Source organism: Emericellopsis cladophorae, assembly GCF_022114955.1.
Source record: "Emericellopsis cladophorae strain MUM 19.33 chromosome Unknown NODE_98_length_43610_cov_120_279328, whole genome shotgun sequence".
Classification (NCBI taxonomy): domain Eukaryota; kingdom Fungi; phylum Ascomycota; class Sordariomycetes; order Hypocreales; family Bionectriaceae; genus Emericellopsis; species Emericellopsis cladophorae.
The window spans coordinates 7,291-33,979 of record NW_026251023.1 but is presented as its reverse complement, the minus strand read 5'-3'; the positions used below and the strand labels follow the sequence as shown (position 1 = coordinate 33,979).

At 53.2% G+C, this 26,689-nt stretch overlaps 8 protein-coding genes across 8 annotated transcripts; 4 read left to right on the top strand and 4 right to left on the bottom strand.

Moving 5' to 3' along the window:
• Positions 1 to 264: 264 nt before the first annotated feature.
• On the bottom strand, positions 265 to 7,722 carry J7T54_002694 (uncharacterized protein; the record flags this gene model as incomplete). Its single annotated transcript, XM_051510416.1, has 4 exons — positions 265 to 4,015; positions 4,871 to 6,430; positions 6,590 to 7,599; positions 7,669 to 7,722. 4 exons carry the CDS (start codon positions 7,720 to 7,722, stop codon positions 265 to 267), a joined length of 6,375 nt encoding a protein of 2,124 aa, XP_051358688.1.
• Positions 7,723 to 8,415: 693 nt separating this feature from the next.
• Positions 8,416 to 9,452, top strand: J7T54_002693 (uncharacterized protein; the record flags this gene model as incomplete). Its single annotated transcript, XM_051510415.1, has 2 exons — positions 8,416 to 8,520; positions 8,592 to 9,452. The coding sequence occupies 2 exons, from the start codon at positions 8,416 to 8,418 to the stop codon at positions 9,450 to 9,452; spliced, it is 966 nt and encodes a 321-aa protein (XP_051358687.1).
• Positions 9,453 to 9,921: 469 nt separating this feature from the next.
• J7T54_002692 (uncharacterized protein) lies at positions 9,922 to 10,773 on the top strand (the record flags this gene model as incomplete). Its single annotated transcript, XM_051510414.1, has 1 exon — positions 9,922 to 10,773. The coding sequence occupies one exon, from the start codon at positions 9,922 to 9,924 to the stop codon at positions 10,771 to 10,773; it is 852 nt and encodes a 283-aa protein (XP_051358686.1).
• Positions 10,774 to 11,349: 576 nt separating this feature from the next.
• J7T54_002691 (uncharacterized protein) lies at positions 11,350 to 12,780 on the top strand (the record flags this gene model as incomplete). The annotated part of the gene is made up of 1 exon (XM_051510413.1): positions 11,350 to 12,780. The coding sequence occupies one exon, from the start codon at positions 11,350 to 11,352 to the stop codon at positions 12,778 to 12,780; it is 1,431 nt and encodes a 476-aa protein (XP_051358685.1).
• Positions 12,781 to 12,906: 126 nt separating this feature from the next.
• J7T54_002690 (uncharacterized protein) lies at positions 12,907 to 14,100 on the bottom strand (the record flags this gene model as incomplete). Its single annotated transcript, XM_051510411.1, has 1 exon — positions 12,907 to 14,100. One exon carries the CDS (start codon positions 14,098 to 14,100, stop codon positions 12,907 to 12,909), a length of 1,194 nt encoding a protein of 397 aa, XP_051358684.1.
• A 1,313-nt stretch (positions 14,101 to 15,413) lies between these two features.
• J7T54_002689 (uncharacterized protein) lies at positions 15,414 to 16,604 on the bottom strand (the record flags this gene model as incomplete). The annotated part of the gene is made up of 2 exons (XM_051510410.1): positions 15,414 to 15,623; positions 15,675 to 16,604. 2 exons carry the CDS (start codon positions 16,602 to 16,604, stop codon positions 15,414 to 15,416), a joined length of 1,140 nt encoding a protein of 379 aa, XP_051358683.1.
• A 2,805-nt stretch (positions 16,605 to 19,409) lies between these two features.
• J7T54_002688 (uncharacterized protein) lies at positions 19,410 to 19,790 on the top strand (the record flags this gene model as incomplete). The annotated part of the gene is made up of 1 exon (XM_051510409.1): positions 19,410 to 19,790. One exon carries the CDS (start codon positions 19,410 to 19,412, stop codon positions 19,788 to 19,790), a length of 381 nt encoding a protein of 126 aa, XP_051358682.1.
• A 6,177-nt stretch (positions 19,791 to 25,967) lies between these two features.
• Positions 25,968 to 26,459, bottom strand: J7T54_002687 (TPR-like protein; the record flags this gene model as incomplete). Its single annotated transcript, XM_051510408.1, has 1 exon — positions 25,968 to 26,459. The coding sequence occupies one exon, from the start codon at positions 26,457 to 26,459 to the stop codon at positions 25,968 to 25,970; it is 492 nt and encodes a 163-aa protein (XP_051358681.1).
• Positions 26,460 to 26,689: the final 230 nt, after the last annotated feature.

Below are 26,689 nucleotides of genomic sequence, written 5' to 3'. Positions count from 1 at the left end.
TGGTATGGATCTATGAAGGATTTTATAAGGGGCTTACAGCTTGAGGGATTTTGTGGGACACTCGATCAGAACATCAATCAATACAACACAATCAGGCCTTGTGACAGTCTCCGCCACGTTGCAAAATTTGTGAGCTTTGGGAGTCTTTGAGAACGAGGGAGCTTGGCAATCCCATTGCATCAACATCGGCAACACTCAATCTTCAATATGATATTTTTTTTTTTTGAAACAGAATGATCCAGATGTCATCAGAAATCGACATTTTTATTGACTAGCTGCTGCTATTCTCCCCCTGTACAGAGATGCAAACTGCACATCAAATGGTGGTACAGGGTAGTCGTCCTGTCCCAGCGTATGCTCCCCCCCTGGTAAGACCTTGAATATCTTGTGCGCCGTTTTCTCGGTATAGTCATCAAGGACAGCAGATATACGAGCAAGAGAGTTAGTGGGATGGGCCAAACCATACGCCGAAGCTAGTTGCTTCCACTTCTTGAACGAGACGAAGTTGCTCTCACCATCAAGATGCTTCGCCATGAATGTAAAAAAGTCGGTACAGCTAACAGCCTGCGAATTCCGGAAATCATAGTCCTGGCCTTGTTTGGGCAAGTCTGCAGTCATGATGTCGACGGTGGTCCTGGCCAAGTAGTCGACGGGTAGGACGGCAGACATGTCTGCGTCCACGCGCGGCCACACTCCCACGTCTAGACAGCCAGAGATAAAATTATGGAAAAAATCACCGCGATCACGCCGAAAGTGACCAGTGGAAGCCGAAGCGGCCACATATGGCAGGCGATATACCGTTGTTTTGGCTCCGCGCCAACGGGCTGCTGAAACTAGTCTCTCAGCAATGTACTTTGAAGTCCCATAGCCGTACTCCTGATCTTTCTCAGTCAAGTCGAAACCCATGTGCTTTGGCAGTGTCGATATGGTGGAGATCAGATGTACCGACTTGGGACAGCCGAGGGATGCCAGGCGTAGGACTTCGTGGGCACTGATGATGTTGGGCCCTGTATAATCCTCTAGAGGACGCATCCAGTCGACGAGACCGCCAGAGTGGCAGATTGCATCGATTCTGCTGGCCAGATTCACAAAGTCGTCTTCATCCAATCCCAGGAATGGTTTCGAAATGTCGCCCGTTATTGGTTCGAGAAGCGGCGTGAAAGCTGGTTTCCACAAGTCGTAGCTTTCAAGTGCGTTGGTCAATCTCGACCGAGCCATGTCGAGATCATTGGCTCTGACGAGTGCATAGACACGGATGCCTTTTTTCAAGAGGTCGTGGAGGATGAAAGCCCCGACGAAGCCAGTACCACCGGTGAGAAACACGGCGCTAGGGCGTTCCTTCAAGCCGTTCTCCATGTTTTCGAAGGTGATCGAGCTGTCCAGACAGCCTTTGCAGATAGTTTCCATGTCAAGTGAAGCTATGTCACCCTTCACCGATGTTCCCAGCGTCTCGACGCCAAACGACTCCACCGACCCCGAAGCAGATATACTCTGTAACTCTGAAAGTAAAAACCCGCTCAGGTCAAGCAAGTTTTTGTGATGAAAGAGAATATTGACGGAAAGTCTCAAGCCCGTCATTGTTGCTAGATGGTTGCGTGTTTGTACCGCCGTCAGCGAGTCGATGCCGATCTCCTGCAGTGGGCGATTTACATCCACATCTTCGCTCCAGGTGAAGCCAAGAGCGCGCGCCACTACGTCTCGAACAAGGCGTAGGATTATGTCAGGATGATGAGCGGGATCAGCACCACTAAGAACGACTTGAAGGTCAGGCTGCGAAGTGCCATTGCCGTCTCCTCGACCGAGGAGCTGACCAAGATACGGTGGCACTCTGCTCTGTGACTCCAAATACGTTTGTAATCGATATAGATCAAGCGCAGCGCCGACCGTTACTGCCCTCTCGGACATGATGGAGTCTTCCATCAGAGAAAAACCCTCTCTTGGAGTCAGGAAATCGAGACCAAACTGGTCCAAATTGGCAAGAGTGTTCTCGCTGAGCTTCGACGCCATTCCTTCCCCAGCCCAGGTGCCAAAGGCGACAGATGTCGCAGGTAATCCCTGAGCGCGACGCGCGTGGCTCAGAGCATCCAGAAAGACATTAGAGGCAGCGTAGTTGGCGAGGCCCGGCATCCCCATGACCCCTGAAATGGATGAGAAAAGGAAGAAGACATCGAGGTCGAGATGCTTGGTCGCCTCATGGAGCGCCCAGCCGCCCACAGCCTTGGGGAGGAGTGTAGTCATGAACCTGTCTGGGGTCATGGCTGAGAGAACCCCCGAGTCCGAGACACCCGCCGCATGAAACACGCCTCGCAAAGGACGGTTGTCATTGAACATGGCTATAATATCTTCGAGGGTGGAAGGTTTGGAGACGTCGCCGGCTGCAACTGTAACCCGAGCTCCAAGTGCGGTGAGCTGTGCCACAAAGTCTGCTGATCCAGGGCACTGAAGTCCCTTGCGCGAGACGAGGACGAGATCACGGACGTTGTGGCGTGTCAAAAGCCATCTACTCACACGCATTCCGAGATCACCAAGGCCTCCAGTAATAATGACAGCTCCGTCTTGGCGGATCATCTCCGGCTTTGAGAGAGACTTTGGGATCGGCGTGACTCTTTTCATGCGTGGTACGAGTACGGAGGCCTTGCGCACGACACACTCTGGCTCGTCATCTCGGGACAATATTGCCACAAGGATATCGCCACCAGGAGGCTCGGTGATGTCGATCAACCGTAGGCTCAACTCTGGATGCTCGCTGCTGACCGTTCGAATCAGCCCCGCGAGTGGTGCGGCAGCTAAATTCATACCCTCGTCGTAGATCCTGACACCAGTCCCAACAGCGTGGTTCGTAATCCACACAATGGGGGGGAGCGAGAACTTTGAAGATGCGGCTTCTTGTAGTGTCTGTAGGCCCTCTGCAATGAGATCTCTCAAGCTCGAACAGTCCACATCATTCGAGGTCGCATCAAACATCATAATCAGACCGGCGAGACCCTCCGAATCTCGAATACTCTGAACAGGAATCAGCTGCATTCCTGTGCCGCGTATGGACTCGGCAACAGCTTTTGTCCAGCTAGTTGCTGTACTGGTGGTAGGAAACAGGCCCCATACTCCAGAAGGCCGAGCCTTTGGCACAGCCCACTGTTGCCATATCATCTCGTATTGCAGATGGTATACGGAGTCACAGTCACCTGGCAATGTGTCCTCCTTGTTCTTTGCGACTTCAGGCCTAGTGACTTCAGGCCTAGTCAAGAACGCTCGATCGAATGCGTATGTCGGGAGCTCGACACGTCGACAGTTGTAGGGACTGAAGTAGTTACGCCAGTGGACTTTGACACCACGCTCGTGTAAAGAGGATGCGCTTCGCGAGAGGATATTCGTGGGATCTCTGCCACGGTCAAGAGACGGCAACCAGGCCACAGGTCCACTGCCGTCTGGAAGACAAGCAGCCCCCAGCGCACTCAAGATTGGACGAGGCCCGATTTCAAGGAAACTACTGATTCCATCATCAATAAGGGTCATCATGCCTTTGGCGAAGCGAACTGGCTCGCGGACCTGCCGAACCCAGTAGTCCGCTTGCAGTAGTCGGTCCGGTTTGACGTGTCCACCCTCAACGCTACTCACAAAGTCGATCTTGGGAGCTTGCAGGTCGAGACTTTCAACAATAGCGTGATAGTCGTCTAGTATTGCGTCCATGCGTCTCGAGTGGAATGCATTCCCCTGTGTTAAAGCCTTGATCTTGTAGCCTTGCGTTGCGAAGTGACTCGCTACAGTGTTGGCTGCTTCATCATCGCCTGAGATGACCGTCTGCGTTGGTGAGTTATAAAGAGCAATTTCCACTTCGCCACCAAGGCCCAGAGATAGGATGACATTTTCCACTTCTGAAGCAGAAGCACTCAAGGATATCATGCTCAAGGAATCGCTCTCAAGACTCTGCATCAACCGTCCACGCGCGGCCACAAGTCGACACGACCCCGACAGATCCATAACGCCCGCGATGTGACCGGCCGTAATCTCACCAAGACTATGCCCAAGGACAACGTCAGGCACCACTCCCCAATCGTGCCAAAGTCGGTACAAGGCTACCTGCAAAGTGAAAAGGGCCGGCTGTGCGTAGTCTGTCCGGTCAAGAAGGGCGGCTGTAGCTGTCCCTGCCTCAGACCACATCACGTCCAGCAATGGTGGATCAAGCTCGTTGAAGTAGGCGGTAACTTCTGCGATGGCATCCCGAAAGACAGGGTATGTATCATATAGGTCTCTCCCCATACCTGTCCATTGGCTGCCTTGCCCAGTAAACAACATCGCTAACTTTGGTGGCTTTGATGGCGTCGTGGAGGGGTAGACTTGGCTTTCCCAGGCGAAAAGCTTGTCTGAGAGCTCTTCTCTGCTCTCAGCTACCACAGTCGTGTTCAATTTGAACTGGGCTCGTCTCGTGGCAAGAGAACATGCAATGTCAAGTAGAGAGTCATCGCTATTGAGTCCACTGGTAACGGATCGGCGAAGTTTCCCGGCCTGCGTCCTCAGAGACACTTCTGTCTCTGCTGAAAGAAGGAAAGGCATAGCCCGTGCTGTTGGCTTACTGTCTCTAGGAGCTGATAGGAGCTTGAGCGGCTCTTCAAGTATAGCATGGGCATTCGTCCCCCCAATGCCGAAAGCGCTCACTCCCGCGCGTCGAGGCCGTTGAGTCGAGGTCCACGGCCGTTTCTCGGTAAGGGGAAACATATTCGCACCACGCCAGTCTACCGCTGATGCTGGCTTCGTGATGTGTAAACTCTGTGGTAAGCTACCGTGTTGCATGGACAAAACCACCTTCAAGAGGCCCACCATGCCAGCAGCAGCTTGCGTATGACCGATGTTGGATTTGACGGATCCCACATACAACGTGTCTCCGGTCTTGCGATCGGGCCCAAACACCTCCGCAATGGCGGTTGCTTCGATTGGATCACCAAGTTTAGTACCAGTGCCATGTGCCTCGACATAGTCAATATCGACTGGCTGCAGATCAGCGTCTTTCAAAGTCGCACGTATCAACCTCGTCTGTGCCGATCCGTTCGGTGTAGTCAGGGTGGCGCTGCGGCCATCATGGTTGACGGCCGTGCCACGAATAACGGCATGGACTTTGTCACCGTCACGCTGTGCATCGGAAAGTCGCTTCAAGACGACTGCCGCGGAGCCCTCTGACCAGCCAGTACCTTGCGTGTCCGAAGAGAACGACCGACAGCGGCCATCGGGTGACATGCCGCCAAGAAGGCTGAATTCCGCGTGGAGTCCTGGGTTGAGCATCAGACTCACGCCCCCAGAGAGAGCAATGTCGCAATCTCCCTTTTGAAGTGCACGGCAGGCAAGATGTGTCGTGACGAGAGACGAGGAGCACGCCGTGTCAATGGTCATCGTGGGGCCCTCGAGTCCGAAATGATATGAAATTCGTCCTGAAATTGTACCGCCAGCAGACCCTGTTGCATGGTAGCCGTCGAGCTGGGATGTGGTCTGAACGGCGTCTGAGTTCAGGGGGACGTGCGCAAGGATATTGCTTGTGCCAACGTAGACGCCTGTTTTACTGCCCAGAAGTTGCTCAGGAGTGTATCCAGCTCTTTCGAAAGCTTCCCAGGCTATCTCAAGCATCAAATATTGTGCAGGATCTAGTCTGCGTGCCTCACGTGGCGAGATACCAAAGAAGCTAGCATCGTATGCGTGGATGGACGAAATAAACCCCCCGTGACGACAATGTCTCCCTTCCGAATTGTTCTCCCAGCGCCCTTGTGGAACCTGCGTTATGACATCTACACCATGGTCTAATAGTGTCCAAAACTCCTCTGGAGTGTTGACACCACCTGGCAGGCGACATGCCATGGAGACAATCGCAATGTCGTCGTTGCTGGGGCGATAGTGCGTGCCCTCACCAGGACTTGGGCCATTTTTCTCAATGCCTCTGTCGGACAAGTAATTTGCCAAGCTCTTGATGGTGTAGTGCTCAAATAACTTGGTTATAGGAACAGGTTGACAGAGGAGAGCTTCCAGCTTGCCCTGGGCGCGCACTAAACGCAAAGAATCCCCTCCAATCTCAAAGAAGTTGTCATCATTGCCAAATTGATCATGTCCGAGGATTTCTGACCAGATCTTCCCTATTTGATACCCCAATGACTCAACGTCCAGTGGCACGACCCTCGTCGATGTGATGGTGACAGGGTCTGGCAGGGCTCTGCGATCGATCTTTCCATTGATTGTCACCGGGAAGGACTGCAACTCAACGAAAAAAGCAGGGATCATGTAGCTAGGCAGGGTTTCCTTCAGCCACGGCCGCAAGACGCGGTCAAGCTGGTTTTCTCCCAAGTGCTTTCGGATGTAATAAGCCACCAGTCTTTCATCCCGGACTGTCACAACTGTCGCGGACACCTGATCGTGCCGGTTGATGGCTGCTTCCACATCTCCAAGCTCGATTCTGTGGCCTCGAATTTTCACCTGCCCGTCTATTCGTCCCAAGACGCACAATGTGTCTGGTGAGATCATCCGCGCTTGGTCACCGGTCCGATACATCTGCCCTGCATGAAAAGGATCCTTTAGAAAGCGAGACACACTAAGATCAGCTCGGTTTCGGTACCCTTGGGCTACACCGCTGCCGGCGATGAAGAGCTCGCCGAGGCTGCCTGTGGGTACAGGGCTCATATCTTCGTCGAGGATGTAAAGTCGACAGTTGGTGATTGGACTGCCCACAGCAATAGTATGACCTTTCGTGACTTTCCAGATACAAGCGTAGACAGTGGCCTCGGTCGGCCCATACATATTCCACATGCAGTCGCAACAGGCCAACAGCCGATCGGCCAATGTGCGCGAGAGAGCTTCGCCGCCGCAAAGTACCTTCTCAAGACGGGGTTCGCCAGCCCAGCCAGAGTCGAGAAGCATTTGCCAGATGGCGGGCGTGCCCTGCACCATGTTGACGTCGTGTTTCGCGATCAACTCGATGATTGCCCTTGGATCTGTTTGGTGGTGTCTTTGGGCGAGGACTACGGTGCCACCGCATAGGAGGGGAAGGAAGAGCTCCAGAACGGCCATGTCGAAGGAGACCGTGGTGAGTGCCAACAAGCGATCCCTTTCACCGCACTCAGGCTCGCGCTTCATAGACAGTAGCAAGTTGGCCACGCTCCCGTGCGTTACCTCGACCCCCTTTGGTGTGCCTGTAGACCCGGACGTGTACATTATGTAGACGAGGTCGTACGGATGGACATCCAAGTTCAGATTGTGCGGCTCCTGACTCAGAGTGGCGAGATGTGTCGCGGTCATGCAGAAAGTGTCTTCAAGGTCCTGTAAGTGGGGGCTCTCATCCTCGGTAATGACCAGCTTGGGATGGGCGTCCGCAATCATCATCTTGACACGCTGTGCCGGTAGAGCTGGGTCAATGGGCACATATGTGGCGCCCGTCTTCATGACAGCCAACAGCATGGCCACAAGATGGACGGATCGATCAAGAGCAACCGCGACGACATGCCCTCTCCGCACACCATTTTGACGTAAGCTTCGGGCGAATTGATTAGACTTTTGGTTCAGGCTGAAGAATGTTGCTTCGTCGTCTCCGCAGATTAGTGCAACTTTGCTCCTATGTCGCTCGACTGTCTGTTCAAAGAGTTTATGGGTACATTGTCCCAGTGTTGTTGGGTCGGAGGTATTGTTGAAACTTTGCACTCTGGTCTTGGATTCCTCCTCGAAAAAGCTGTTGGTTTCGTTGAAATTTGTCATTGTGATGAAGTTGCCCTGCCAACAGCTTGGAAGACTGCCGGAGGCTCTTGGTAGATACGGACATTCAAGTTGAACTGGTTTTATGCAGTCAAATCGACGCCTACGAAGCCGGAAGGGGAAACATGCTCAAGGTTGGACCCCTCTCATAGGGTTCTGATCAGCGAAAGAATTGCCTGAAAAGCAATGCGTGCTCCCTCTCTACTGTTACGGGGTGTTCGGTCCGCAGGTGCATGTAAAGCTGGTTCATCAGCTGACATCCTGCACGAATGGCATGCCTATGCGAATCCGCGGAGGTGATACTCGCTTTCCACACACCTACCCAGTTCAGGACAGGGTTCGCAGTCAGGTTTCAGCGAATTGTCTAGACGCCTCCCCCGCTGGGTTTCTTGGGTGCGTTTCGTTATCAATACTTCAAGATTTCGCTCAACCCCCCTGAGGAGCGACAGTCACGTGCTTAGTTAGTCCGGTTAGGGGCAGGTGTCTATGGCTCTGAGTCACTGACCGTTGACCCCTGGCAGTGAAGCAACGTGTGATTGGGCCGAATGAGGCATGATATAGATGTCCCTTTTCCCTCCCCTCCACGACGGGCGAACACTTTCATACGAGATAATATCAAGACGACAGCCACACGTGTACCTTCCTCCTAAAGTCCACCCTCAAACCCGCCAGTGTTCCGCTGCTTCGAACATCACCATGGTTATTGTAGCTGTCGCGGGCGGTACGGGAGATTTGGGCCGTATCCTCGCCCAGGCTGTAATTGACACTGGCAAACACGAGGTGTACATTTTATCGCGCAAGGTAGGCATCACGCCCGGCCCATCTCTCAATGACCAGTCGACATGTTGAGCTGCTGACACATATGCAAACAGCCCCCTGTCGACCAAAATGAACGAATCATCCAGACAGATTACACGGAAGAATCATTGGCCCACATTCTATCGGAGAAGGGCGTCGAGGTGGTCATCTGCGCACTGATCATGGACAGCGACTCTGCTTGCGAAGCCCAGTTGCGTTTGATCCGCGCCGCTGATCAGTGCCCATCTGTCAAGCGCTTCATCCCCTCCGAGTTCAACGTGGAATACGACGTCGGCGATGAAGTCCTGCCGTATCCAGAGAAGAGGTTCCATCAGATCGCGCGACGAGCACTCGAGCGGACGAATTCAGTCGAATATGCCTACTTCTACCCTGGCATGTTCATGGACTACTTTGGGATGCCGCGCGTCTCAACATGTCTCCGCCCGCTGTATTTCTTCTTTGACCCTGTGCACGGCCGAGCGATCCTTCCGGGGGATGGTGAGGGGAAAATGAGCATGACCCTTACGACGGATGCAGCAAGATACCTGGCCCTAGCCCTGGACCTGCCCAGGTGGCCTCGCGTTCTCAAGGCTGTGGCGAGTACTGTCTCGCTCAAAGAGCTCGCCGCGCTCGTGGGCAAGAGTCAAGATCGTCCTCTGAAGGTAACGTTCCAGCCTGTGGAAGACCTTCTCCGCCACGACAGCATATCGCTACCCTCGAACATGCATCTCGCAAAGGACTATCCCGAACGATTCCCAGGGGGCGCAGAGCAAGTGCGCGCCTTGGTCGCCGATCTGGAGGCAGGTGTGGCACTGGGCGCTTATGACTTGAGCGAGATTGGGGGTGAGCACTTGGACCTGGTCGAGTGGTTCGAGGGTCTGCATCCGCCTCCACAACAGATTGGGGACTTTCTGGAGAAAACGTGGCGATCCTAGGGCATCGTGGTTCACTAGAGCCCCCACTGTCGATAGCACATGCATGTAGTATGCAGTCTCCAGCCAATATGCAGGGACAAGGATAGCGCTTACATGGGTGCAGTTGTTGAAGGATTCAAGGGAGCCCCCTGCTCCCCCCCGTGTTTGACAGCCGCGACTATTGCCCAATTCGCCTCCATATCTTCAAGAGTGATTGGCCTGTGAGCTTACGCCTAATTTAACGGTTTATGATTGCCTTCTTTGTGTCCTGTTGGGTTTAGTTTCTCCTGTGCGTCTGCACCCGCAGCCGGCTCGACTCGGTTTACGTGCAGGCGTGACTCTCATGGCCATTGGTGATTTTGGACTTATGGACTACATATGGGCCGTGGCAAGGTCCTAGCCTTCATGGGTTTGTATTGCACCAATTGCCCACATCCAGAAGCTGCATTCTGTCCGAATTCAAGTCGTCGCCTTGTGCCAGTGCGCAACCATGTCCCGTCCAACTATACAGCACGTGGAAGCCTCCAAAGGTCGCGACGCCGTTCTTCAAGCGCTGAAAGACGATGGCGCCGTCATCATCAAAAACCTGGTGGGCGCCGAGGAAGTCGCCCGCCTCAATCGAGACATACAGCCCGCCATGGATGCCCTTGGGTCAGGCTCCAAGCACAGCAGCGACTGGCTGCGCGACTTTCATGGCGCTCACACTAAGCGCCTTCTGAATCTCGTGACCCTGAGCAAAACTTTTCGCGAAGGGCTCCTGGAGAATGAGCTGCTGCACCATTTGTGCAAATTCATCTTTCTTGAGGATGCGGGGGGGTACTGGATGAACACGGCACAAGTCATCGAAGTCGGCCCTGGAAGCAAGGCACAACCCCTACACCGCGATCAATGGCAATTTCCCATCTTCACCTTTTGCGGCCCGGATGCTCCTCAGGCCAGCATCAACTTTATCGTCGCCTTGTCCAAGTTTACGGACGAGAATGGGGCGACAAGGGTGATCCCCGGGAGTCACAAGTGGCCTGATCTCATGGTGAACGGGCTGCCGGAAGATTCCATCCCCGCCGAGATGGAGCCTGGTGACGCCTGTTTCATCACAGGCAAGGTGGTGCATGGAGGCGGCGCGAATACGACGGCGGACTCCATCCGCCGCGGTATTGCCATGGTCTTCCAGTGCTCTTATCTCACTCCCGAGGAAGCCCATCCTTTCCTGGTGACTAAGGAGGTCGCGAGGACATTGACCCCGCGTGGACAGCGCATGATAGGATTCAGATCCCAGTTACTCAAAGATAGCCCTGGGGTCTGGAAGCGAGACTATGGAGAGGATGAGGAGGTGCATTGCTAGGCGTGCATGCCTACATGGTTTATCGCCACTGCGAACTGCATGAATATCGGTTGCCGAGGTTATTGTTGAAGAGGCTAGTGGCGGGTTTGGGGTTAAACTCAAGGGACCTAGACTAGCACGTCCGGGGGTACAGTACCCAGCCATGATAATTACCTGCTACCATCCTTGGCTATTGAACCTGGAGTAACTCGGTGCCCCCGCGCGTACCAAGCAGGCTTTGACCGCCTAAAACGGAGTAAGTAAGCTCTCACTACTACTGTTCCGCGAAGGTATACTGTGCAGAGGAGGCCGCACCATCTCGACGAATAGATCCGCGAGTGGTCTAGTCGAAAACGAGTGAATTCATCTACACACACCCTCTCCCCATTTGACCGCGGCTGAGGCCGCTAGGCATTGCTTGACCCCTGGGCGAGTGATGTGGGAGCTGGTGTCCCCTCCATGCGTGAGCCAACATTGCTTGAGAATTTGAACTCATCTCTTCTACCTCGACCTCAAAGGTGGCTTCGTAGTCAGCTCGCAAAGGCCCAGGCGACATTTACCATATTTACTTTCCTTCCACTAAAGCTGCGCAGCATAATGACAGAGCTCCCTTCAGGATGTCCTCCCTCGTGGAGAAAGGAAGGTGAGAACACTTACCGTCAGTCATATGGCTTCCAGGAAGCCCTCTACAATGCCATCTCTGCGCCCCCGGGATCGCCAGCCCTTTTCCTCGTCGCCAGCGGGGTCACCTTCAAGCACGTGGCAGGGAAAAACGGAGGCCTTGACTTAGTCTATCAACTTCGCAGGGCCTGGGTGCAGATGCGCTACCAATATCCTGGTCTGGCTGCCGAGAATTTGTCGGATGGAAAGTTCTATCAGTCTCCGTTGACTCCTGAACAGCAGCAGCATTGGCTGGACACTACCTTTCTCGTGTTGCCCGGGAGGAAAATGTCGGAGCAATGGAGGGACATGGTCAAGCCAAGGCAGATGACTCTCAATTATTTGCCTGAAGAGCAGGAGCTGTTTCTACAGGGAGAGCACCATACGCTAGACGGAAGAGGCTTTATGAGCTTTTGGGATCGGTTCTTCCAATTTCTCGCGTCCCCTGTACAGGTGGATCTGCCTTTAATCGACGGCTCCGAGATAGCTCGTCTCCCATTTCGTTCGGATGACCTGTTGGACGTGGCGGAGTCTCGCCCAGGAAGGGGCGAACAGCGTGCGCAAGAGATCCTCGCGCCGCTCGCAGACCTCGAAACACCAATCTGCGTGCCCGTGTCGCAGCCCCTTCTCCCACACTGTTTGCGCAACTCGGCGGAGCGTCTCAAGGTCAGCGCCATCCTGTCGAAAGCTATCATCGACGCATGCAAGGCCCAGAACCTGAGTGTCACGGCGAGCTGGCACGCAGCTGTCATACACGCCACGCAGATTGTGCAGCGACAGCGCAACGCTGGAACCGACAGGCCGAATGGAACAAAGTTTGCCACCTTTGGCAACTTTGACCTTCGTCGGTATTTTCCGTCGACGAGTGACTCGGAGGCTTACTCGGTCGGGAACCATCATTGTGTTCTCCCTTGCGTTGTTGAACCTGGTGGCAAGACCTTCGCGCAGATTGCCAAGGAAGTGTCCCGGTTCTATCAGCAAGACGTGCCCCGTGAAGATCCTGAGGTCTGGAGCGCCATGGGCCCCATGGTGCGCACTTTGCTCCCAGAGTTCGTCCAGAGGCAACTCCAGGAGACAACTCCAGCGGTATCGAGCCTCGGGCCTGTCGACAGCTTCATCAGGTCGTCCTATGGCCACTCGGCTGAGCATGCTTCGTGGACGATCCGGGATGTTTGGTTTGGTGATACTGTTACGGGACCGTGGCTAGAATGTTTCCTGTGGTCTTGGCAGGGCCGTATTTGTCTCAACACGTGCTACAACTCGGCTTACTATGCCTACACCGACGTAGACGACTTCAATCAGTTGGTGCTGGAGGAAATGATGGTAGGATTGGGGGTGCGACTTCAGGGTTTTATCGGGAAGCTTTAGGTCCATAGTATAAATATGTCGATAAAGGGATGCCTATACTACCTGCTCATTAACAAACACCCTATCCTTACAAAAATACCCTGAGTCTCATCCAAGGGCAACCGCAACAGCTATGCATGATCGCCGTCAACCCTCTCGCGTGAAAGGATTCGTTGACGGCTTCCCATCTGTCCCCGTCTGCGCTGGTGGCGGCCCTGGCGGTGGTCCTACAGATGATGAAACCTCATCGTACGCCGGCGGCAGATCCCCCCCATGGGTGTTAGCCCCTTGCTCGCCGGCGTATCTTTCAAACGCCCTCCCCCTCTCCTCCTGCAGTTCTTTTCTCGCCTGTTCTAGCTCCATCTCTCTGCTCTTCAACTGTTCCTCGATGCCTCTCCGCCTGCCCTCCGCCGCCTGTAGCTGTTCCTGCAGCGCCACCGCGAACCGCTGCACCTCGGACCGTCCGCGCTTGATCTCGTCGTGAAAGGCCATATCGGTGAAGATGTTGTCAAAGAATACATCCGTCATAATGCTTCCATGGTTGATGTTGATAGGCGGCATGGGCCCAACTAGGGGCGACGCCTGACGCGCATGCTGGATCTGCATCCGCGCGCGCTGGATCATACCCTCCGCCTGCGCGAGCTGGTGCCGCTCCATCATGTCGTGCATCGCCCCGCCGCCAAACATGTCCACCCGGGAATGCTGCAGCGCCATCTCTATGTGCCTGAGCGCGCCCATGATCAACGGCACCGCCTCGTTGAGAAGGCGCACGACATGCGTCTCGGCCTCGAACTTGGTCCGCGCCTCGTGATACGCCTGCAGCTTCTGGTCGCTCTGCCTCTCCTTCACATCCTCCTCGGGGAACTGGGGTGTCGGCCCGCTGAAGATGGCGTGGTACAGTCGGTCGAGCTCTAGCTGCGCGGCGTCATGTCGCCTTGCTACCGCCTCGAGCTCACGCTTCACCTTATTTGCTGCATCGAGCTGCTCGGCCAAGTTTGCCTTCAGCTGGTTGGCCTGGTGCTCTTCTTGCAAGACCTCAAAGTACTCGCGCTCCTCCTTCTCCGCTGCTGCTTCGAACTTGTCCTTCTTACCCGTAGCCTTGTAGACGAAGCGGCGGATGTTGCTGTCGCGGTACTTTTCGTGGTCTTTGAGCTCCTTGGCACGCTTCTGCTCGAGCTGTTTGAGCTTCTTGTCAATGTTGGCGACATCCTTCTCGAGGTCCTGGACGTAGCGAATCTGCTCCTGGAGGCTGGGTTTGGCGTGGTCCGTTTCCTGGAGGACTCTAAGCAGTTGTGTGTTGCGTGACGCGGCTTCGCGGATCTGCGCTTCAAAGTCAGACATCTTGTCTGATGTGATGCGCGATGTACGAAATCTTGATGAGTTGTGTTGGCGAAGGAACTTGACGTGTGCGTGTTGTTGGATGTTGGTTAAGCTGGCGGGTGTATGACGTGGGTGTGTGGGAATCGGGATTTCGCAACGGGCAGTGTGCACTCTGTAATTGCTAGGTACCTTAGGTACATGTACGCGGGGAGACAGGCAGCGAAAGGACGGATCCGGGCCCTTCAGGATACTTATTCGTGGAGAAGAGATAAACTCGAGCACTCATGGGCGAGAGCGTGCCGAGCGTATGCATTTCATCACAGTCAATATGTAGTTGTCAACATTGAAAAAACTAGACTAGGAAGAAGCCACGTGAGTGACGTGAGGTAACTTGGGTACCAGGTCAGGTAATTAGAGTTGTAACTTTTACCCCACGCTAAAAGGCTGTCGATCGTGGCTGTGACGATCCCTACATGTAACTACGCCACAATCTCCCGAGTTACCCTGGACCTCCGCCTTCACAAAACTCGGGGCGGTGGAGCTGCAATCTTTCGTTCAGCCAACAATACACAAGCGACTGGAGTTTCGCGACGCAGATGCCATGAGTATCACAATCTCATGGATCTTTCCTTGTGCGTGATCTGATTCGCGTCTGACTGATTTCCTTTTGTGCTTTGAAATCAAGTGCTTTACCATGCCTTCAATTCCCTTCAAGCGCACGTCAGACTCATCACCAGAGGCCTCTTGCTGACTATACTGTTCCACGTCATCAGTTTGATCACTTGTTTGACGGACAGATTCCGCCCCGAGGCTCCTGATTCGGATCAAGGTGCACGTGCGCTACACCTCTACCACAACTCTGGTCCCGGAATTAAGCCACGGTAAAGTCCATTCACCGCAACACGCGGCGTTTCCAGAGGAGGAAGTTCGGTCAACTTTCTAAAGTAGCCCAAGCAAAGCAACATGCCACGAACAAAAAATGGGCTAGACTAACTATGATTACTCGACGCGTTGGAAAACGGACAGAAAAGGCACAGGCGGGCCTTTTGACGTCAAGGATACGTCTTTTTACTGAAATACGAGTCTTCGCGCCATCTTTCCTCGCGAGAACTTTGCTTCACCTCTTCTCACACCCGCAACTCAAGCCCCAGGGACAATCTGGGACTAGTCCCGCTATATTCCTATTGAAGATGGACAAATCTGCAGCGCGGCTCTCTTACCACACGACACGCAAGTCCCCGAGATGGAGACCCCAAGCGGGGGGGGATTTACTTTGGATTACCTGACAAGAAGCATGGATTTCATAAACCCATGCACGGGACCCTTACTATGGACTATGTGCCAATCCTTGACGGCTCGGTCGATTTTGTCCTCGACAGCCGGGAGAGCAGGCGTCTCGGACGGGGCGACACGGTCGTCCAACGAGGCAACATGCCTTGTTGGAAGAACGTCAGCTCGGACGAGTGGCCGAGGATGGTGGCTGTCGTGATCAGCGCGCGTTCCTCGACCATCGGCTCGAAAGCCACGCCTCTGGAAGGGAAAATCTACTCACCCGGCGAAGATAGATTTGGCAAATGCTTCCTAAGGTCTTTTACCTGTTCCATCAGGCGCTGGATGGTGTTCAGGTGGTTATCCCATTTCTGCATCTCGATACGCTTGCCGAGGTGCTCCAGGATGGTAACGAATCGTTCTATGTTAAGCTGCAGCAGCGCTAGACACGTGACCTTGAATTCCTCGTCGGTGTCAAGGCAGTACTCCCCGAGGTTGGCGGTCGCGTCCCAGTTATCGGCTGGGGTCGAGCACTCAAGAAAGCTGACGAGCTGGGAGAACTGCTCCACGAGCTTCTCGGCGAGCAGGACGAACATGGTCATCGAGGTGGACATGGGCGCGCAGCGGGTGCAGGTGGCAAGGCTGTCGAGTTGGCAAAGGACACGTTTCACGGCCGACATCTTCTCGAGAGGTGTCGCGTGGAGGCGCCAGTGCGTGATGGCCTCCAGGGCCTGGATGGAGAGCGCGTCGCAGCGTTGCGCTGTGGCACACGTGTACTGCGGGCCGTGGGTGGACGCGGCCATGTCCGCGGCAGTCACCTCGGCCAGGAGAGGAGCCGACCAGGTGATGTCGTTCGGGAAGGACGGGATCCACGACTCAAGCGTTGTGTTCATGCTGTCGGCCACGTCGGCTGGGGCCGTTGTCGTGCAAGGAAACTGGAGCCAAGACGTGTCCAAGATTTCGTTCCCCGGCTCAAACGAAATGTCCATCATGTCATGACCCAAGTGTATTTCTGGCGCATTCTTGTCTACAGTAGAACCCTTTTCCTTCCCATCCTCGGTATCCGAACGCTGACCAGCGGAGCTTGGGGTCAGCTCTCCCGCCGTGTGTCTCGGAGAACCGGTAGATGAGTGCTGGTAACGGTGCTCGGGAGGGCCATTCGGGGAAGCCAGCAGAGCGCTCGTCCTTGCCGTAGACGTAGCTGTCTTTGTGTGTACCTGTGTTTCAGTACTTGTCGGTGTTGATGTCTGCGTCATCTGTGACTCTGGTTGTGTCTGTGTGCGCGTCGTCTGTGCCTGAGGGGGCTGGCATGATGCCAAGGGCGTATTGGTCGATTGACTCTTCTTGTTGGTCGATTGACTTTTCTTGTTGGTCGGGTATCTGCATGGCAGCTGAGAGACGAGACACCGGTGACATTGAGGTATCTCATTTGTGCATTTGACCTAGTGTGTCGCATTGTCTCAGCAAGGCGCCGTCCCATCCATGTTGCCTGCATCGGATTGAAGCCAAGTCAACATTGAAGAGTCGCATGGTCACCTTACCTTTTTGAACCGACAGAAGTAGCACGCAGCCGCCTGTTGGCGCCGGGACTGTGGGGACTGGTCTACAAATTTGATGCGAGATACTGCCGACATTGGAGCTGAGGAGCTCCGTAGAGACTGACTTTGGTGAAGTGTAAGTGGGTGTAGCGGCGCAAAAGAGTCCATGTTGTGATCTGTAGTGCCGATATAAGTTGCTACCTCTATCCACGTTAGGCACGCCCATTCTGTCCACGTTGAACACGCGTGGCCAACTGCCCCAGCGGACGTCAGCGGTTTGCGTTACATTGGGAAACAATGGCCTGCATCCGACTCCCCCTCCGCCGCTTTCATGTTCCTATCAGTGGCAACTCGCGTTTGGTTCCTCGTACATGTATGGGGTTTGAATGACTCTGGTTGTCGGCAGAAGTGAAATAGCCAATTGACGAGTACCTGGCCTTCTTTCTTCATTACAGACCATTTGCGCAGCGGCGGGATGCCTTGCGACATCAACAACGTAGCTTGCACATGCACCGAATCTTGTCGAAAGGGTGTGATTACCGCCTGGCGGCGTCGCACGGCCCGTAAGCAAGAATCTTACTGTGTGCGCAAACTAACCCTTGCAAACATGCACAGGAATTCGGCCTGCCCTGTTATCACGGCGTAATCAGGGACAGTGCAAGCCACCCACACCACGTATGCTGGCGCAGGACATGAGGGAATAAGCGACAGGATAGTAAGCCGAAAGCTCCAGAGTCTAGAACGTTACCTTGGGGCCTGGGTCAGGCTAAGGGTCTGTTGGATATGACCTCGTCCAATGCAGTCTCCTATATGAGAACAGGCTAAAAGGGCATATGTACAGTGACCTGTGGCCTGTCTTATCGGCGTATATGTATGTACGAGCAATACGAGCAACCTTTTGTACTACTCATGCGCAAGCAGCCTTTGCCACTGGGCGAAATTCCGGTCTCGACGTGCATCAGGATTCAGAAACGTGACGCCAATGCCACAGACACGCCCGCCATACGCCATATGTGAGTCCTGCATACCGGAGAAGCAGTTCCCTGGCGTGTTCCAATTCCGCCCCAACTTGTAGTTAATTGCCGTTCGCCGGCAGAACAGCCGGCCTCCCCCGTCGACATCCTTTGACCTTTTGCCGAGGCGGATCCGATACCCTTTGATCTACAGGCGCTCAGCCGCCGTGGCTTGCATTAGTGCTGCGCGGTTCTGGCTGCTCATCCTTATCGCGTGCGGCCAGGTTACCCAATACGTAAAGCAACCGAATTATCGCGCCCACGGTGGCTTCGGATAGTCGGGTGTCGACCGTGTCATGACGCACAACAAAGCGGGTGGAAGATACCCCCGGCGCCACCAAGGACAGCCCTGAGATAAGATGAACCTAGCCAGTACGGGCCGTCCCAGAGGCTTGCACTTCATCCCGTAAGGCTCTCCCATTATCCTACGCGGCTGGTACTTGGCTGCATCGGCCGTAATTATCGAATATTTCCGTGCCGAGACGCCTGGTTCAAACTGTCTGTGTTTCTGCCTCGAGCAGCTGTTCATGACGGTGTTAAGTCCATGTCCGGCTATAAGGCCCATAACTCCGCCCGCGCATGCTCACCAGTCACAAGGCTTGCGTCCAAGCAACTTCACGTAAGCACCTGTCCATCCGACGAATACTGGTCAGAGCCCCCGAAAGCATCACCAAGCGAACAACCCACAAGGCGAATACCGCAAAGCATCCCTTGGTTTTCTTGGTCTTGTAATCCTTGAGGTTAAATAGGCTGCCGCATGGCTATTGTCTAATGTAAGGAAAAGCAGGGAGACAAGCACGGCGTCGTGGTTCTGGGTGATAAGCACTAGTCTAGGAAGTCAGTACACGTATTAGAGGATGTTGTAGCGTATATACGCTAATTAGCCACATTCAGAGCACAGTGGAATTCCATTCTGGCCTGTTTGATATTTATCGCCATGTATCTTCCGAGGCTTGTGGACATGGTAAAGCCTCCACAACAGTATCAGCGAGAAGAGTGGTATTTTGATCATCTTAGGCAGTTGGAGCGTTTGTGAATCGGTGGGATACTTCAAGGTGCGCCTTGTCTAGTTGCACCAGACACTTGCCCTGAGTAGCTACATCATTTAAGTTACCCTCCCGTCAGTGCTATGTGGCAAGTGCCTGCAACATGCTGAACGATCATCATCATATTACACTAATCAAGCCAATTACTTCTGAATGCCAGATCCCAAAACAGTAGCGCCGCTATTTTGCCGCAAAGCCCATCCGAATGTACCTAAAGGGGGTTTCCTTTTCTAGCATGTCCGACGAACATGCGAATAGCTCGATTTCTTGGAGTCCTAGGATACCGGGGAACTTCTGTATTTTGTACAGACCTTCTCCCATGTGCCCCATATTTATTTACTCTCTCATCGGAAGATACAGTAACCTCAACGTTGCGTTGGATCTAAACTGAATATTTGATTCCTTGTTTTGTTTGCGCGTCCTTCACAGCTCAAACCAAAGCCACCACTTGTGAGGCCCTCGATATGAACAAGGTCAACCTGCCTATGGGCCTGGCCACCGAGAAGGGGATCCTCACATGGGGGAACGTCTCGGCAACGACCAACGCAGTGCTCCGAACTGCGTTCCGGCGCGCCACTACGTTTGCGCTAGATGCCAAGGATATGACGTTTGAGGCTGTACACTCCGCCGGAATCAAGGTGGCCGCGGGCAAGTTTGGAGAAATCGACAGGGCGGATATTGCAAATTTTGTCTCTGTCGTCCTCGGCCTATACTTTGCTTACATATCTGGCCTGGTATTCTACCGCTTATATCTGCAACCCTTCGCAAAATTTCCCGGTTATAAGATCTGCGCTGCTTGCGATTGGTACGAGTTCTACTGCTATATTATCAAGGGCGGACAATAGGGAAACGAAGTCTGGAAGAAGCATGAGAAATATGGCACGCAACACCCCGAGTCTCAACTGCACCGCGACCGAGTCCCTAAAAATCCAATTTCATTTATCGTTAACCGCTAATAGCATTTGGTTTCGTAGGCCCTATTGTACGCACCAGCCCTTGGGAGCTTTCTGTCCGCGATCCGGTATTTTACGAGTAGCTATATGTTACTGCTGCAAAACGCACGATAAATATATGGCCCAGAGGTAGAGAAGGAAACAGGGTTAACGGTAAGCCTCCCAACCTGATGTTGGTATGCTCCCCGGCGAGTATCGGTCTAATATGTTTCTCGCGAATAGGCTCGCACCACTCGTCGGTTTCTTATAACCTTCACCGTATACAGAGAAAAGTATATGAAGCCCAGAAATAACCTTATCCCCCAAGAGGACAGGACCGGAACCTAACGCAATGCATTCGTAGTATTTGGAGCTATTCTTTTCTCGTTAAGGGATCACCCGAATTAAGAATCGGATAGCTGAGCTCGTCGTGAAAATAGACGATATATTAGTAGGCCTCAAGGGATCCAGTGATATTATTCCAGTGGACAATATTCTCTGTGCATTGGCCGGTGATATTATCGGCCAAGTGTCCAGCGGTTTGCAAGCTGGTCTGCTCGACGATCCTGATTTTACTCCGGCAGGGAACGATGTTGCTTAAAGTGGCGAAGATGTTAATAAAGACTAAATTATTGTTCTCAGTAAGGACCTTATGATCAGGTCCACCACTATTGCGCCCCGATTTCGATGCTTTCTATAGATTAATAAGTAAGTATCATCTTCTATATGGAGGACGTATGTTACGAAGGACATGCTTATAGTGTGAAGACTCAGGGTTCTGCAGTCCTTGCCGTCCTCAGCCATAGACAGCGTATACCCCAAAGGCATCGCTAATATAATGCTAGGCAAGACTAGCTAGCGAAATATCGAAAGCATAAAGTCTAAAATCGCCTCGTCTAATAAAGATTTATCAGGCGTCTTAGTCTTCTATCACCTTCTTACCTCCAGAATTCTCGAGACCGAGAAGTCTATAGACCGCCTGCGTGCTAAGTCAATAATCTTATTGCTTGCTAGAACGCTTATAGGCGCCCACACTCTGACATTTAGTGTGTTTTACGTTCTTCAAAATCCTCAGATTGAGAAGCAGCTGAGAGCAGAGCTAGCTTCCGTTTTTAAGGACTATCTAAACAAGATCCCTCGTTGGACGGAGCTGGAGAACCTGCCTTATCTCAGAGGCACCCTAAAGGAGGCCTTGCGGCTGAACGGTCTCGTCGGAAACCTCGCTCGTTGCTCGCCAGACGAGGATATTCTATTCCACCAATAGGTCATCCTCCAGGAGGTCTGTCGCTTTATTCCTGTCTCACTGGGCTTGAAGTGCTTATGAGATCCCCTTTGAATTTATTATTTAAGATGAGCCTTAATAACAACAGACCCCGGTTGGCATGTCTATCTACGTTATGCACTATGACCCGAGCGTCTTCTCCAAGCCCTACGCTTTTAGATCCGAACATTGGATCGGGAAGTACAACCGGCAAATGGACCGCAACTTCGTTCCTTTTACTAAAGGCTCACGGAGTTGCCTTGGAATCAAGTAAGCCTGTGCCCAGGCCCACCATTAAATGTGTTGTCTTCAATGCATGTGAAGAGCGATCGCTAATAAGAGTTCTAATGCCGTAGCCTGGCCTGAGCAGATATGTACCTTGGCACCCCAATGCTATTTCTCCCTGGCGGCCCCAAGCTTGTGTTTCACGATACGGATGAGTGTGATATCAAGATCTCCCGTGACTATATCATGGGCTTCCCGAAGGCGGATGCAAAAGAGACTTGTATCAAAGTTGATTGAACGCTCCTATGCTAAGATTCAAGACTCTATTGTAGTCTTTCATTAGGTCATCAAGGAGGTGCTAGTCTAGGAAAGCAATGATGATGTCTCACGTGGACCTGGACCATCCGACTATTGATAGCTCGCTGAGAGCTTCAAACGCAGCTTGAAGGCACCGCGTTTGAATTATAGAGTAGACAATATCAATATGTACTTGCTATCAATTTCGAGGAAAGCCATTCGGCTGAGCCATCGTGTCCAAGCAATTGGAGCGCCCGAAGTTGCCTATTCAGGTAACTCGGTGTTTCCCGACTCGATGTGGGCGGGGGAACGCCACGTAGCTCATTTCTCCTACATGGACGACGCAATGGGCTATTGATATGGAATTGCAGTGCTCTGCAGAGCAAACTATAGGTGTGGATTTTCACGTCTGAAGACAGCTGTGGAGACCAGCCAGGTAGCAGCTGCTGGCGACCAAAACATATACAGGGGAGAAGGGCATCTAGTCACGAGCCAGAGGGACGCACCCGCGAGGCCGGTAACGATGGCGGTAGAAATATGTGAATGGAGAAATGCATGGAGACGATGCTCGCCACGGTTGAATTAAACACGCCTGGGTCGGGACATCAGCTATCTCTACGGCCGAGCAGACCAGCAAGTTCGCTCCCGTGGTCAACGCAGTGGCGGACAATGTGGTACAACACCCAGGTGGTTGAGCTTGCTCGCTGACACAGTGTTTGAAGCAAATGTTGCTATAAGACGGATATTTTATTCGTTCGCTTGATCCAGTCTTCTAGGCGTCTGACACATGAAATAGGGGCTTAAGATCCGCCTCTAGTCGACGACGCGTGCCTAAAATAGAATAGCTAATCAGAGCCACCTTCCTGTCAGGCAATTTCTACCCGACAAACGGTGAGATTAAGAGCTGACTCGTGCGTCTTAGTGTGAACGGGCACTAGCCGACAAAACGTACCGTTCCCGCCCGGAAAGCCCGATGTTTTGGATTTGCACTTGCTAATAAGTAGTCGGTGCCGAAAACGGGACCGACAAACGGCCCCCTGGACAGCGACCTACCAAAAGGGGAAATATCGCAGCCACGTGTTCCGCGGTTGCCCAGGATCAGATTGTGGATACCGTCATGAGATTTCGAGACTAATTTTTCCATCTACGGAATGATCATGACGAGTCATTCTCGTGAGTGAACCCAAATCAGTGTCCCAATGCCTGGTGGCATCGGAGCAAAGCGGGCTTGCCAATCTAGGCCAGCCAACCCTCATCGAGCTTGCCGGGGCCGCAATGCAAGTTGTCATCATGGCATGAACGAGTCGTGTTGCTTGGCCGTTAACAAAAACCCCGGTGTCCTGGAAAGGAAAATTTCCTATTTCGCCTTGCCGGTATCATATCATGAAGGGCATGGGTGTCATTTATGCACTTATATACCCGCAACTCTGCGCGAACAACTTGTCTTGAGGTTTCTGTCGTCCTTATGCTCACTCATGTCACATCACCACGCACCACGCCTACACACACTTCAGCCGCTTGCATGGCGCACAGCACCTTCGATTTAAACCAGCCTCTCCGGTTTGCCTGCGATCGCTGCCATGCGCAGAAGCTACGCTGTCCCCGGCAGCGGGACAGGAGTCTTACTCATCCGGACGAGCCCTGCTCGCGATGCCGCAAGCACGGTATACCTTGCATCATCAGTCAGCAAGGGAAGGTCGGACGCCCGCCAAAATCAAAGACGAAGAAACAGCAACCAAAGCAGCGAGAGAAGTCCCACACACTGCCCGGGGCGGGAACTATAGGATATCGCCATGCCCACACCCCCCCTCCGCCGCCATCTCTCTCCTGTCCTGTCCCCAGAGGGGCCGATTCTGGGAGAATCTCGACCAATGGAATGATCAAGATGCCATTCGAGGCGTTTCCAAACGAGTTTGGCATAATAGGCCTGCCTCCCCTCAATCTCACAGGGGATCCCTCCGATATGATGGAGTCCCATGGACAGCCTATTCCAGATGAGGATGTCTTCGGCCTCGACCGGAGCTCGAGCTTATCTTTGGCAACCTCGAGCTCCAAGACGGACTCTCTGCAGTTAGACAGCCCCAGCGTCTTCCTCGATACGCCAGCATCCTCCACCAAGCGCTTTGAGAGTCCACCAAGCTTCGATCGGGTCCAGGAAGACCTCGCGGGCATTGGACCCCCGCCTGCGGTGTCCAGGGGTGTGTTGAGCTATCAAGAAATTTTAGACCTGAACTTGAGAATACTTTCGTTATGGGAGAAGAACGCTTCGGCGACGGACAGTTCGGCTATGCTGCAACACATAGTAGTACTGTCCAAGGACCTGACGAATGCGGCGAGAAGCAGTGTTCAGTATCTGTTCAATTCATCGTCGTCGTCGTCGGCACCGCTGTCTTCGTCGTGCTCCGAGAAAAAATCGACAATGGACTTTGTCGATTATCATGAGCTCAGCTCTGCTTTCAGCCCCAAAAGCTCGCCTACTCCTGACACTTTAGGCCGACTGGCGTCTCCATCGGCTCACGCAGAATCTATCCGTGACTCTACTGCGATTTTTCAGCTTGTCGGATGCTACGCACATATTCTTCACCTCTTTGAGGTCACTCTGGACTCCTTGTGGGAGCAGTACGGTGAACCAGAATCAAATCATCGTTTGGATCAAGGCCACGGCATCGTAGGGTTCCTCGAGGCCTCCTTGGCAGTCCACACTGTCACATACCTACTAGATCGTCTTCATCGGGCTTTTTTCATGAGTCACTCGCTTACACAAGGTCCTACATTATTGTGCAGTTCTGGGAAAATAGCGGCCAGGCGGGTCCTGACGGGCAGCGCAAAAGTGACAGGTGGGCTGATAGGGCGTGGGCTGGTTGAAATTGAGGAGCTCGAGCAACGGCTGGCTGCTAGGTCGAAGCAGCTTCAGCAGAATATCAACCGGTGTGATGTGTAGAGTAGTGGGGACGCTTCTGAACCAAATACGACAAGATGAGCGACTCCACAGAACCCTTCTAGAAGGCTTGACTTATATCTGCGTTTCTCAGATCGAGTGTAAATAGACATGCTAAGCAGACAACCAGTCAGAAAGACGGCGCGAGGGCGCCCGAAGCGTACGATTCGAATGCATCGGCCACGCCAGGGCATGGATCCTCTTTGTCACACAAGAACTCAAAGCGTGCATGTGCCAATGTCGCCTGTTCGCAAGCGGCCGGGAAAGATCAAGCCGGGCTGCAAGCCGGGCTGGAAGCCGTGCATCCAACCCCGGGTCCTGCCGACGACGAATCGGGTCAGCGTGAGAAGCAGTGCTCTCGTGGCTCTACGTCTTGCTGCGGGCTGAGCAGGAAACCTCTGTGCATCATGGGCGCCATATTACTAGGCTTCGTGATTCTCGCCATGGCCTCGGGGTGGGACCCGATGTTGGACTAACCAGCAACAATACATAGTACGTCCGCTCTATCGTCCAGCCTATGTCGTCTTTTCTTGCACCTTGTGTCCCTATCCAATATCTGGTCTTCTCTACGGGAATCTCGCTTGTAGAAACACGCAGCTTTGTTCTTAACGCGGCTTACATCGCAACATTCCGTACCATGCTTCCAAGCTGCAGTACGCCCTAGGCGTATTGCAAAGCATCGCCCGCTTGACTTGGCTATACTAACCTCGCGCTCTCTTTATTCAATTCCAAGTCTGCCAACTCGCTAAACTCGACGGATTCGACGAATGTTTCGAAATCTGCAAGTCCCTCCTCCGCATCGCCCACTACAGATACTCAGGCATCTGCTATATCATTAGCATCTCCGACGAGTAGGCCGGATGATTCGGGGATTTACCTAGAGTTCGACGGCAAATTCAGCTACCCAGAAAGAAGCGAAACGCACCTTTTTGTGATAGGCTATATATAGGCAAGATATTGTGAGCGTATATAGCGGCCCTAGCAGCGGGTCTGAGACGAAATCAGCACCCGATCTAAAAGCATGCATCGATCTTAGGAGCCCCACGAGGCAAAAAAATTGGCAAAAACATACAACAGCCGGTATTCGCTGGTCGTCACCGACCCAACTACTAATCAGCCCCTCAGCGGCTTGACTATGGGAGAGCGGACGGGATCCCGTATTTTCCACTAGGTATGGTCGTATGTGATGATAGCTGCTATCATTGAAGTATATCAAGCTTTTCGAAAATAGTTACACTAAGTGAGGCTCGTAGCTTACGAGGTCAGGGGCGATCCTTCGTGTCGACGATTGGAAGTAATAGCAAACCCTGGAATCTCCACAATCCTGTCGTCATCTTCATCATTTTTCCTAAGATAAGCGCGAGAGGCTTCAAACCCCAAAGTGCACAAAATTGACCCAGTGTAGCGGTTGCTTCTTGAACTTTCGAGTGTTGCGCAACTCAGCCGTTGCGTAGTGAGCCGCTCGCGCCACAACATCATCTTGATCAGCATCCTCAGCTAGGTGTGTGACAAGGTAGGAGTAGAAGGCCCGAGCCGCGGCAACACTGACATCGTCCCTGACGGGCCACAGCGATGCCAGGACGTGACGGAACCCGGCTGCCTGGAAGCCGGCGGCCACGTGGAGGACCTCATCCACCAGCATCTCCGTGTTGATCTCGGCGGTGGAGCAGGCAGAGAGGTAGGCGACGAAGCCTTGGCGGATGTTTGCATTGCTTATACGACTGATCGTCAGCTTTTCGGTTCCGCCTCCCCCTTCTGCGGACTCCTCATCATCCTCCAAAAGAACCAAGCCGCTTTGTGAGGGAATCGCTAAATCAGCAGACCCATGGCAGGCAAAGTGAACAACATGGGCATCTGACATTTGTCCGACAACGAGAGTGACTGTGGGTCTTTCACAAATAGTCAACTCCATCATGCTTCCTACCGTGTCCCTAATACATTGCTTTTCTTCGGCCATGTTTTTCAATCTAGGCAATCCAGGCGTGTCTTCTAGCGCGACGAGTAGCATTTTTAGATAGTTTTCCCCCACGTGGAGAGAAGGACATAGTCGCATCCGGGCCAGGGCCGTAATAGTTGGTGAGTAGGACGAAA